The sequence below is a fragment of the Pezoporus occidentalis genome, unplaced genomic scaffold (genome assembly GCF_034315485.1).
Source record: "Pezoporus occidentalis ecotype Australia unplaced genomic scaffold, CSIRO_AGI_Poc_V1 ctg46, whole genome shotgun sequence".
Taxonomy (NCBI): domain Eukaryota; kingdom Metazoa; phylum Chordata; class Aves; order Psittaciformes; family Psittacidae; genus Pezoporus; species Pezoporus occidentalis.
The window spans coordinates 1,234,048-1,246,563 of NW_026915791.1; the positions used below are offsets into that span (position 1 = coordinate 1,234,048).

The 12,516-nt window shown below is 42.3% G+C and overlaps 1 protein-coding gene across 1 annotated transcript in view; it reads left to right on the forward strand.

Moving 5' to 3' along the window:
* The first annotated feature begins 4,178 nt into the window (after positions 1-4,178).
* MDGA2 (MAM domain containing glycosylphosphatidylinositol anchor 2) overlaps positions 4,179-12,516 on the forward strand; it is a 263,922-nt gene continuing 255,584 nt past the window's right edge. The window contains exon 1 of the mRNA XM_062635604.1: positions 4,179-4,275. Coding sequence (XP_062491588.1) covers positions 4,194-4,275 — 82 coding nt within the window. The 5' untranslated portion in view covers positions 4,179-4,193. The remainder of the gene's footprint in view (positions 4,276-12,516) is intronic.

Below are 12,516 nucleotides of genomic sequence, written 5' to 3' on the forward strand. Positions count from 1 at the left end.
CAGTATGAGAGGTGACTTAGGCTAAGTTGATGATCTGGAAGTTGCTCAGTTGTTAACAGTATTTTATAATTACTTCTTGTTGCTTGAAAATGGGCTGGAATGGATAACCCCATTAGAAGTGGTACCTTTCAGTGCAGTGCTATTTAAATGAGAGCAGTGCCCCCTTCTGAGGCTGCAAGTGGTGGCAGAGCAATGCAGCAAGTCCTTGGAGAAGGAATTTGCAGCTTTGTCTAAATATATGCTGCCCAGTTGTCCCTAGCAGGCTGAAGAGTAAATGGAGGTTGGATCCCATTGGGCTGGGAACTCGGTGTCTGGATGTGCTACTGTCAGAGCATTTCTGTATGCCACTGGGCAGAAGTTGGCACATGGGAGTCTTGCTGGCTAGTGCTGAAGCTTGTCTCAAGCAGAAGTCTGATCTTTGGGTTTCATTATTGTATGTATATATTTTTTATCATTGCCTGTAATAGTTGTTACACTGAACTCATCCTCCAGATGCTACAAACAAATCTAATTTCAGGTGTTTATCTTGCATTTCCCTTGATGATGTGATCCCAGAATTTGATGTGGTGGTGGGCAATCAATGCAGGAAATAACCAACAGCCCCCTGTAGAACCTGCCATTATCAGAGCACAGTGGGGTCTCCTCCTGTGGTCTGGTGTGGCTTCCTTGGTGAGATGGCTCATCCAGAGGCTTTGTGGGCCATGGGATAACAGTTTTATTTGCCAGCTGTGGACGTGACCAGGGACTGTTGCTGTTAGAGACACAGATAAGGAGGAGATGGATGCATTGGGAATGCACAAAGCAGGGTTGTCATCTGCCAGCTCCTAAAAACCTTCACTGCTGAGCCTCTCCAAAAGTCAGGGTGGCATTTTTGTCTTTAATAGGATGCTGTCAGTGGGGTTTTCTTCCATTAATTTGATGCTGCATGAGAAGACATGCAGAAAAAGAAAATATTTATCTAAGAAATCACAAAACCACAATAAATACTGGTGTTAGAATGACTAAATATTACAAGTTATTAACCTGCCAATGGTAAAGTGATGCATTAAAAATTGACGCTGCAACTTCAAATCTTGATTAGGGACCTCTGTTGTAAAAGAAAGATTGTCTTAAGCAAATGTTAAGTACAAAGTAGTCTTGCACTATGTAGAGAGTAGACTGTAAGTCAATGGAATTATGCCTGATTTATGCTGAAAGACTCTGTCTCAGTAATTTTAAAAGATAAATTAATTGTATATGATATGCTTAAGCATACAATCAAACATCTTAGTGATTAATTTGTATTTATGCTTCAGTAATGTGTTTGGAACATTGCCATCTTTTTTTCTTTTTTTTCATGAAGGATCCCCAGGGTAAATGATCTACATGGTCTCTAGGTGTACGTAAACGTGTTTTGTTTGGATTATGTCAAGAAGTGGGTTTAAACTCTGTTAAGTAATTGCACAGCAGGGTACAAGTTTGGTACTGGAGTGAAAGTTGCACTTTGAAAATTAAAGTTTTTATGTGTAATGGGAGGAAAAGAAATCAGGAATGACAGTTTATGAAAGTCAAAACAGTGTTTCTCTTCTATCCTGCCAGCTGAATGCAATCAGCCATCTTAGATGTTTTTCCCTTTTATTCCTTCTTTAAAGAGATGTAAATTTTGCTGTTGAGTAAGAATTACCTTTGGAAGGGCGACAAAATACATTTTGTCTTGCCATAATGGATAATAAGACCATTAGAGCAACAACAGAAAATCTGATTTAGGGTAACCTGGAGGCATGCTGGGAGAGACTCCAGGGAAGCGAGAGCCAAGCTGCCAGAGTCAGTGCCAGGGAGAATGAATCCTTTGGGAAGACTGTCAGTCCCTGGCAGGTCTTTGTATATGCATTGGGAGGAATTGAGCAACCTGGAAAGCTGCTTTGCAGGACACTGTTGTGAATAATAGATAATTTGGCGAGAAACATGGGACCACAATGATTCTTCTGAATTACTAGATTCTGTGACTTGGTATTGCAGGCAGCTGTCTCATATAGTTAATTTGATGAACTGATCGAACGTCAACCTGAAAGTTGTTATGTTTCTCTCTTGTGCCCACTCCTGTTACTGCCACAATATTCTGTGAGCTTCTATGATGAGTAGAAACCTTGCCATTTACATTGTAAGGTAATTGCCAACCAATCATAGTCTATTCTTATACAGAAGAGGAAATACCTTTCAGTATACATCCCCTGCATAGATCTGTAGGCAGAAATCACATCCCTGCTTGGCTGTTGCTGTGGTAGCTCATTAAGCTGAAGTAGTTGGCTGTCCCTTTTCTTGAGTATCCAACTGAAGGCATCACACTTGGACCAAGGTGACAGCTGTTTGTCAGCGGCAGGAAAATCTGCTAGTCACACTGATATTGTCTCAAGGTTTTTCATTACCAAATGTGTATTTAGGACCTGTTTTATAGCTTTTCTCTAGTTACTCTGTATTCCAAGGTGTTTATACTGAAGGTCAAGCAGATGTCCTTGTTGATGTCTCATAGAGACTGCATTTTTTTATGATTGTATTTTCTGCAAACAGTAGAGACTCCTGAGTGGGTTGTGACATTGTTAAAGGGGCCAAAAAAAACACAGGAATTGGATTGAAATCGCTCTCTCCATCAATATCTCATGACAGTTGTGTTAGGTTTAGGCTTATCGAAGCCAGGCAACTAGACCTAAAACAAATTGGGCTGAAGTGGAACATGTTTCAGAAAATGTGTTGCAGAAACAAGTAGCATAGGATATTACTGATCAGGGGTGGTGGCCTGAATATTTCATGAGTAAATCTATGTTTTCTGGGAGGAAGGCAATCAAATAACTGTGTATAAGATAATGCTTCAAAGTGTGCAACATCTTGTGCCATCTTCAAGCAACTAGAATGCCACAAAGAAAATACTGAGATCTGCTGCTAATTCTGCAGAGTTTGATAGCATCTTACCCAGCCCATGCAGCGCATATACCAATAAAGAGTTGTATAGGAATTATTTGTTTTTGAAATTTTGGTAAAATGATCTTGCCCTTTGCAAACCAATTCTGTTAGTAAACAAAAAGTTACTGATTTGAGGAAAAACACATATTTTGAGTCAAGATGTTCCTCTTTATTCTGCTCTTGTGAGACCCCACTTGGAGTACTGTGTGCAGTCCTCAACATAGGAAGGATATGGACCTGTAGCAGCAAGTCCAGAGGAGGGCCACAAGGTTAACAAGGGGGCTGCAGCACTTCCCATATGAAGACAGGTTGAGAAAGTTGGGGCTGTTCAGCCTGGAGAAGAGAAGGCTGAGTGGAGACCTCATAGCAGCCTTCCAGTATCTCATGGTGGCCTGCAAGGATCCTGGAGAGGGATTCTTCATTAGGGACTGTAGTGACAGGACAAGGGGTGATGGGTTCAGATTTAGATAGGGGAAGTTTAGATTGGATATAAGGGAGAAGTTCTTTAGCGTAAGGGTGGTGAGGCACTGGAATGGGTTGCCCAAAGAAGTTGTGAATGCTTCATCCCTTGCGGTGTTCAAGACCAGATTGGACAGAGCCTTGGGTGACATGGTTTAGTGTGAGGTGTCCCTGTCCATGGCAGGGGGTTGGAACTAGATGATCTTAAGGTGCTTTCCACCCCTAACCATTCTATGGTTCTATTGGCTTAAAAATAAACATTATAATATATAACCTTTGATTACATGTCAACTTTTTGTTTTGGAAGAATCCACAACATTTATCTTCATGTTGGGGGATGATGTTTTTCTCTGGAAAAAAAATAAAAATTGCCTGCTGTTTTGTTGCTGTGCTTTCCTCCAAACTGTGTTGAAGGAAGGGTGACATATCCTGGGGTAGAAAAATATCATTTCGGCACACAGGTCCCCACCATCAGGTGAACGAGGGGACTCTTACTGGTGCCTTCAGGCAAGCCTGGTTGAAAGCTGTGTGTCTCCGTTTTCTCATTTTCACTGACTTCTGACAAAGTAAATTGAGCTCAGTTGGATTTATATTCCTCAGCCCCGTTTTAGCTGATACTGGCTAATAAGCTCCAGCCAAGCTCTCATTCAGAGATGTCAAGTTTTGTCCTGATGGCAGGTGAGTTGAGTATGGAGCATGCATTTATTTGTGTGACAGCTTTAACAGAAAAGACTAAAGGCTTCGTTCATTATTCTTACACCCCTTAATACAAAGTTGTAGAGACCCTGAATCTCTGGATGAAAGTCACAGCAGATACGAGTCTTGGTCTGACTGGAGTACCTGAAGCCGTGCCTGGTGGAGCCTCCCTGGAGAGATTGGGTATGATTAAGTGTGGTTTGAGTGCTGTCTTATGGATGGAGGGATTGAGACAATGTATAGCAGTGAGCAGCGATCTGCTTTGTGGTGCTGCAAGAAGAAGGACAGATAAAGGTTTTGGAAGTTCTGTGAGATCCTGTTCGAACTCCCACCTTTCTAATGACTGTTAAGGGAGGGTTAATACTATCCTGTCTAAAATCATAGATGCAGTTTGGTGAATAACTCCTACATTTAACTTTTTAACAGCCAAATCATTCGTAGGGCTGGATCTAGAGCCCATTGAAGTTATTGAGAGCTGTTCTGCTTGCTCTTCTTTTTTCTGATTGCTAATTTTGTGTAAACAGCTCTTGGTCATCACAAGTTTGTTTATTTGAAATTATCTGCAGATTAATTTTGGCAATTCATTTCTCATTGAACATGCATGGTGTTCAGCATTTGAAGTAGATGATTTCAGTCATTCGCATTTGCAGCCTGAGCTCCTTTCCTGTATCCTGACTGAGCAGTTGTTGTGAGCATCCTCATTCAGTTATTCAGAACTTGCTTTTCCATGCATTCATGGTCAAGTTCACAGGAACTTCTGACCTGCTGTGCAGAGTCTGGTTGAAGCTCAGTCCTGCTCAGTGTGTATCTTGATAATGGTTTCATTATGGATGCTTAAATAATGAGCACACAGAGTGATTGTTTGGTTTATATTCCTAATGAACTGTAACATTACCAATGAGTAATAATTATCTTCCTTGCAACTTTACGCAATGAGCATTGTAGTGTAGAGTGTGATGTTCCCAGTTCATCTAACATGTGTGTGGAAAGGACAATCTAGTTTGAGGCTTTTCTTTTAACTTTCTAAGGAATTTAAATATTTATTGATATGCCTGTCAGCATTATTTTAACAATACATGAGGGTGGTGAGGCACTGGCACAGGTTGCCACGAAAAGTTGTGGCTGCCCCATCCCTGGCAGTGTTCAAGGCCAGGTTGGATGGGGCTTTGAGCAACCTGATCTAGTGAAAGGTGTCCCTACCCATAGCAGGGGTTGGAACTGGATGAGCTTTAAGGCGCCTTCAGACCAAACCATTTGGTGATTCTATGATTATTCTGATATCAAACTGTGTTTTTAGCTTTCCTTTTTCATGTTCAGAGCGATGTGGAATAAGCAAGTGACACTGGGGCTTCCGGTTTTTCTGGAAGCACTTGCGTATTGATGCCATGTTGAAAGGAGGAAGCGAACTATGAGCTACTGAGTCAAGATCCCATAATGCAGAGCAGAGTGTGACATGCTGCTGTGTTAGGGTTTTGGCTTGCAGAGCTGCAAGGGCTAGTGATATGGAAAGAGAATTTCTGCCATTGACTTTGGGTGTAGTCAGAGCTGGTGGAGATTGTACGTGACAGCCTGATGATGGCTGTTCTGCTGTGGATGCAGAAAGCTGCTCTTCTGAAAGTTTCCTTAACTCATCTTCAAAGTCAGTAATAGTCTGAAGTTACACAGCTCAAAGGGGTTTTGTGCCATTTGGCTTCAGCCCATATTGAAGTATCTGGGCAGAAATTGTTTTAGACTCATCTTGCCTATGTAAAGATGTATATCTTAATGCATCATCTTATAAAATATATATTTGTTGGCACGTTTACTGTTCAGTTTCTTGGAGCTCTGTTTTTAAGGATTTAGGAGATTTCAACAGTGATTGTTAACATTTAGGTGTCTTCCTAAAGACCTAAATTCTGCTGCAGGGAAGATGGGGCACAGGCTCCAGATTTGAAGGATTGGTTCATAATTAGCTCTTATTAAGGTTCTTGGAAGAGAAACCTTCAACACCTGACATTCGGTAGCAGTTATGGGGGCTGAAATACTGCTGGGAAGCATGAAAGCATATGCCTGGATGGATTGTGTAAGGTGAGAAGCTAAGGCATTGGAAAACAGGGTCAGCCAGAGAGCCAGCTCCACGCAGCAGCATTGCAGGGCAAGGTATGAGAGGATGTAAAACATTGGTGAAGTGCTGTAGGAAATAGAATGGGCTCAAATGAATATATGCTTGGTTATTTTAACAAAAAGTAGAAGTATAGATTTCTGCTATCAGTAAGTATAAACGGAAGCACTGGACTTGAGCATCTTAAGGGTTTTCTGTGTTAACACCTAATGTTTATGATTCCAGTCCAGGAGGGCTCCATGCTTGTATCTTATGTCACATATTCTAAATTCTTCTTTGGCCTCAATATACCCAGAGAAAAAGAAAGAGGAAGGGTAGGAGTGGGAGAACATCACAGCATAGGAACACGCTGTAAATTGACACCATGTTTGCACATTTGTGCAGCATGGGAACCAAATTGTGCTGTGAAAATCTGTCTTGCTCTGGCTGAAGTCATGAGACACTTTCCCATGAGAGCAGGATCCAGTCCTGAACGCTGGATGCTTAGGGAAAAATAATCCACAAAATCTAAATAAACCCAAGTAGATGTGACTTCTCTCTAATGCAAAACTTTGATCCTGTGGCCACTGTAAGGATGAGAGGACTCTCTTATCTCTCTGATGGATTGTTTTCTCCACCTTCTGTGTTCGTGAGCAGGCATGTAGGTAAATATAGGGTAGAGCACCCTTTGGAGAGGTCTGTCTGTTGCCCACTTGCTGCTGAGGTGTTCCTTAGGATGAGCCTTGTCTTGGATTTATGCAGTTTGATGTAGTGAGGTTTAGGTGCATCATCCGTGCTGCAGCCTGGAACCCTGTCTTCCCCTTCCACATCAGGGCCAGGCTGACAGTACACACCATGGGAGGGACCTGTCGCTTGGAGCAGTCAACAAGCCCGAACTTGATCATCAATCATGTCACAGTGGGGCTGGAGCCACCATGTCCTCATCCAGCTTTGTGTAGCTCCTGTGACATGTGGCACATGGCCACAGCTGAACAGAGGGGACCCTGTTGGGTGGTGGGTGAGCACACACCACTGTGTCTGGTGGGCTATGCAGCAACCAGCTCAGGCACCAGAAGGCTTTGGGTAGTTGGTGCTGGGAGTAGGATGAGATGCTGTGCATCTTGTGCATATGTGGTTTCCCAGTGGGTGGCTGCCTGTGCTCGGTAGAAAGGCTGTCCTGTTTTTAGCAGGTCTCATCTATACTGTGCTGGGCCACCATCCTTGCCTCCCCAATGAGAATTGACATTAATAGTTCAGCGGATGATGATCTCTCTTCTGAGAGCTTTTTGAATGACAAAAATTTTTTTTGTTGTAAATGTCAGGCAGTTTTTCCTTCTGGGAAGAAACACAGGCAAACACACGTTGGGATCACATTTGTTCATCATATTAACTTGTTCAGCATTGCCTAGAAAATCAATGCTGCCTTTTAATACAGAAAGCCCCTTGTCAACTGGACAAGATGCTCCGGTTGAAAGTCCATGGGAAGAGCGTTCCTTCAGAGACAGCAGCCAGGTGAAATGAGCACTGGTTGTCTTCAGTACTTTGGCTGGCAAGCAGAAGCTGATGTCAAAAGGGCTGCAGCTCAATGGCTGCATTTCCAGCTTCTCTGGCCAGTTCAGAGGCATTGTGTCATATCCATTCTGCCATCCAGCATGGATCAGACCTGGATCTGGCTCAACAGCAGCCCCAGGCTGAGCTTCTGGATCCTGTGAAGTCTGCAGAGCAAGTTCCATCAGCCCCTTAATTTTGGATAGTTTCATCATCTGAGCTTCCTAGGCATTGCTTGTTTGAGCTTGGAAAGAGCTCTTCCCCTTGAAGGTGCCTGTGTCAGAAGTACATCTTTTTGAATTTGTATTGCTCTCTTAAACAGCAGATGTCAGTCTGGACATTTTTTTTTTTTTTTTTTTTATATTTTTGCCTGTTTAAGAACTTTATTTGCTTTAGCTTACTTGATTCAGAATTGGTTTCAGATAAACTATTGAAGCATGGTTGTAGCTGCACAGATGCTTGATGCAGCTCACAAGTCCACTGGCTTTTCCCTCACCTACTTTCTACCCACTTAATGGTTTTGTTTGAATATGGAACATTTTTCCAAGCTTTAGCAGAAGTTTGATAAAAGCTGTGGTACAGAACTCACAGACTGGAAGTAATACACCCATTTTGGTTTGGGCAGCTTTTTAGATGTGTTTGAACCCTCCCTTGCTTCCCCCTCTCTCAAACCATGGCAAGTGAGCAGTTCCTGGCTGACCCTAGGCTGTGATGCAGAGCCAGACCATGCTGCAGCATCGACCATCCTCCTGCCTGGCCCTTGGTGGCTTCTTTTCCAAGTTGCTGTTGTCTTCTAGTCATTGGAGAGCTTTGCAGCCGCCTCTTGCAAGGACCGCTGGGCAGCGAGAGCTTTGCAGCCACCTCTTGCAAGGACTGCTGGGCAGCTTGGGGTGGTGTGAGTGGCCATGGGGGTAGGCTGCATCCTCCAAATACCCAGTGGGATGGGGGAGGCAGGGATTTCTGCAGGAGTACGTGGAGAGAGATGAGCTCAGGAGGGAGATACCAGGATCTTTGTTCATCTCTCGAGTGGCATGACACAGTCAGGAGCCTGGAACATGCTTTAGGGAAAGACAGGAATAACGATCTGGTCCATTGAGTCTCAGCTGAATACCAGCAAAACATATTAGTTTGCTGTGCAAGTTATGATCTAAGTCAACCTGTGAGGGCTCAAAGAGGGGTTGCAGGAGGTGGATAAATCTGAGCATCCTAATCCTATTGCTTTGAGTCCTTACTGAAAACTGATGAAAATGCAGTTGTGCGGTGAAAGGGAGAATTTACCATGATGGTTGTACTACATACACGAGGCTGTATTTTCTTCCTGTTTATGCCAGTTTTACTCCATTGGCATTTATTCCTATTGTAAATCATCAAAGAGCAAGTCCTTTATTACTAGGCAATTTAAGATGGCTTATGTTATATTATCTGACCCTTACAGTAGTTCTAAACTATTCCTTCATCCCCTGCCTGTGTGCAAATAAAATGGTCAGGGAAACCTTTTCCTTAAGAACAAGAAATTTCAGGTGGCTTGATTTTTAGTGTTAATGTTGGTGGAAAATTTGCTGTATTGGTATTGCTGAGTATTTTTCGTGCAAATTTAGTTTAAATAAAGCCAAAAGGCTTATTTGTTTATTTATTTATTTTGTCTTGGCCTCTTCATCAGAATAACACGTTAATCTTCTCTACTTAAATCAGCAATTCTGATTTGGCTTTATGTTGGAAAGGAGCAAAGATTGCTTATATTGGTGTGCTTCCCTTACCACCACTGTTGATCCTTCATCAGTGGGTGACACTTGATGGTGTTAAATCTGTTGGGATGGACACACAGCACATGTGTGCAGTGAAGTTTAATCATGCAGATAGGGCAACCTGCTACTTTTTCTTTTCTTGCTGGTTCATTTCCATTTTGGGTTCAGTTAATGAATTGCCATCTGCTGAATATGTAAGATTTAGAGCTGCACAGTCAGTACAGAGGCCTGTTTTTGCCAAGTTATTGAAGAAGACTGGAGGGAAATATCTTGTTTTCCAAGGTTTTCTTGGGTGTTGAGCTGGGGCACCCAGACTAGTAGTGCATGAAAGTCTTGACTCCCAGAGAAGAGTTGGGGTATGGAAGTTCTCATGTTCATTGGAGACCATTCCCATACTCTGCACCCACAAGCTATCATAGCCCTTTCATCCTTGGAGACATGCTTGGCTTTGCTCCAGAGGGAAACAAAACACAGATAAAACCCTTTAATGGTGCTACTTCTTCTCTGCATGTCTTTTTCCATGCAAGGAGGAACCCAGCCCAGGGATGCTGCAAGCCTGCACTGGGGGCGTCCACCTGCAGGTGGCCACTGTGGCCTGACTATAGGGCAGCCGTGGTGCTATGGCTCAAGCACAGGGTCCTGGGATGTCCCCACTGTGCTGCCACCTCAGCTCATGCAGAGCAGAATTAAGGCTGCCTTTGATGTAGTATTTTTCATGGTAGTTTAATATCGTTTGATCAAAGAATTTGACATTTATTGAGCAATAGTTTGAACCTTTTTTTTTGTACCTGTATTCTCCTCTGTGTAGGTTGGGTGCTCATGTGTGCATGTTGTGAGGTGTTAAGCCTTTTGGATGTTGTTTTTAATATTAAATAGATACTTGTGAAATCAGATATAATTTGAAACTATCCAATACTTTTGCGACTTAATGAGGACCTAGATAATAAGGATATTAGGTAGCCATGTTATTCTTTGAGGTGGGAAGAAGAATTTATGCAATCGTTTTTATTAAAAACATTTTAAAGCACATACGGATATTTTCATTATTTATGTGCTATCTTTAGTTCTTCCAATTAATTTCAAATTCCGAGAGTCCATATAATCTGTCAGAGTTTGCTATGCTGAGAAATATGTTAAGGACAGCTTATGATACACTAATTAGAAGTGCATTTAAAGAACCAATAATATAATAGTTTTGAAGAAATCTGCTTATGCTTTTTTTCCATCTGCATCTGTTGTTTCTTGAACATTTTGTTTTCTGAGATCACAGCAGCAGCTTAAGGGCAAGATTGTCAGCATGTGGAAATCAGAGTACTGATAGTGTACTATCTTAGCAGCTAAGCAGCAGCTTAGATGCTGCTGAATTACTCCAGCTGAGGATAGGGTCCCCAAAACTCAGCCCTCAAGATTTCATCTGCTGTGGCTTTGTATTTCTTATGTAAAGTTCTCAGTTGCCTGTGCAATTGAAGTCGGTTCTGCAGCAAGAAGTTTAATGCTTTTCCTGGGGAAATATGCAAAAAGAACTGTTAAACTCTTCAAGCCAAGGCCTTGCTCACAGGAAAATACACTTTGCAATAGATGTAAGAAGAGAGAGGTGGTTGCAAATACCTTGACTGTCACCAAAGTTCGCTTCACATGGAAATGACTCTACAAATTATTTTATGGTGTTAATGCATGTGTTGGTATGAAAATGTAAAAGGCTATCTTCAGTGTTTTGATGGTAAGACCAGTGACTGGGATTGAGATCTGAAAAGGTCCCGTGAATCTTATTTCCCCACAATCTTTTTTGTGGCTATTGCAGTGCTGGCATCCTCAGAGGGGACTTGCTCTGTCACTGTATCTGTGTGCCTCAGCGTCCACACACAAATCCAGGCAGGCAGACCCTACTTAGGCGTGCTCATCTGGTGCAAATGTTTTAAGTTCAAACTAGAAAATGAAAAACATTTTTATGGCATTCCTGAAGGGAAAGAAAACAGAACAAAGCACCCCAAACAAACAAAAGCCAAGTACAGAATAAGCAGTACTGCCCACTGACTGGTTGAACATTCATAGAAGGTATATATTTTTTTCTTCTTAAGAATCCCACACTTGGAAGGTTTGAGTAGATTACTCTGTCTGCCTTTTATAGGGTCTGTCAGTCTGCTTGGACTGCACCTGTTGGACATCCAGTACTCTGAGTAGATAACCTCAAGGTAGGGACTAAAAATATGTCATTTCATTGAAACTGAACTGATAATAGGGAGCAGACTGCTCACAGGATTTGCTTATTAATTCTGCATTGGTGGCTGATACTGGCTCCCTTCTGTTCATAAATAATATGGGTTTACCTTGTGCTCCTTAGCAGAGCTCAGCTGTAAGAGCAGCTGTAAGAGCAGCTTTTAAATGTTTTGGCTTTGCTCTTTGAGTGTGGGAAGTGGGCGAAGCCAAATCTCAGAAGTTTACAATGGTGGAAATGTTTGACTCTGTGGTGGTGTTTTATTAAATAACACAAAGAGTTAAAATAGAACTACAGATTTTTTTTTTTTTTTTTTTCTCTCCCAAATGCCTTTTGCAAGGAATCTAAATCATTCTTGGGCCAATGTCTTCAGTGACACTGACTTCTGTACCAGCACTGTGTCAGTAGCTTTTGTGTGCAGAGTACAACATGATCTGGAGTCACAGCCACAGCCTTGTGATGTGGGTTAGATTAGCAGGTCAGCATGTCTGACTGGTGTTCCCTCCGGGCATTTTGCCTTTGTACTGCTGAGGTCTCCAGTACAGTTTCACAGTAGAATACAATGTTGAAGAAATTGAGACACAGGTTGTGCTTAAGTGTTACATACAGGAAAGCCACATATCCAGCCTGCCAGAGGATTTTATTGACAATACAGAAGCTTTCCCTTACCTTCCTGGTTTTATTCTTAAAGCCTTGAGCTCCAATGCTGTGCTTTATCGTTGTGCCAGGCATGTGGTGACTAAGGCAGAGCAGAGCTCTTCTGCTTGATAAGATTTCACTTGCACTCATCTACAAATGCCCAGACTGCATATCAATGGCTGGGGGCCCCTATCTGT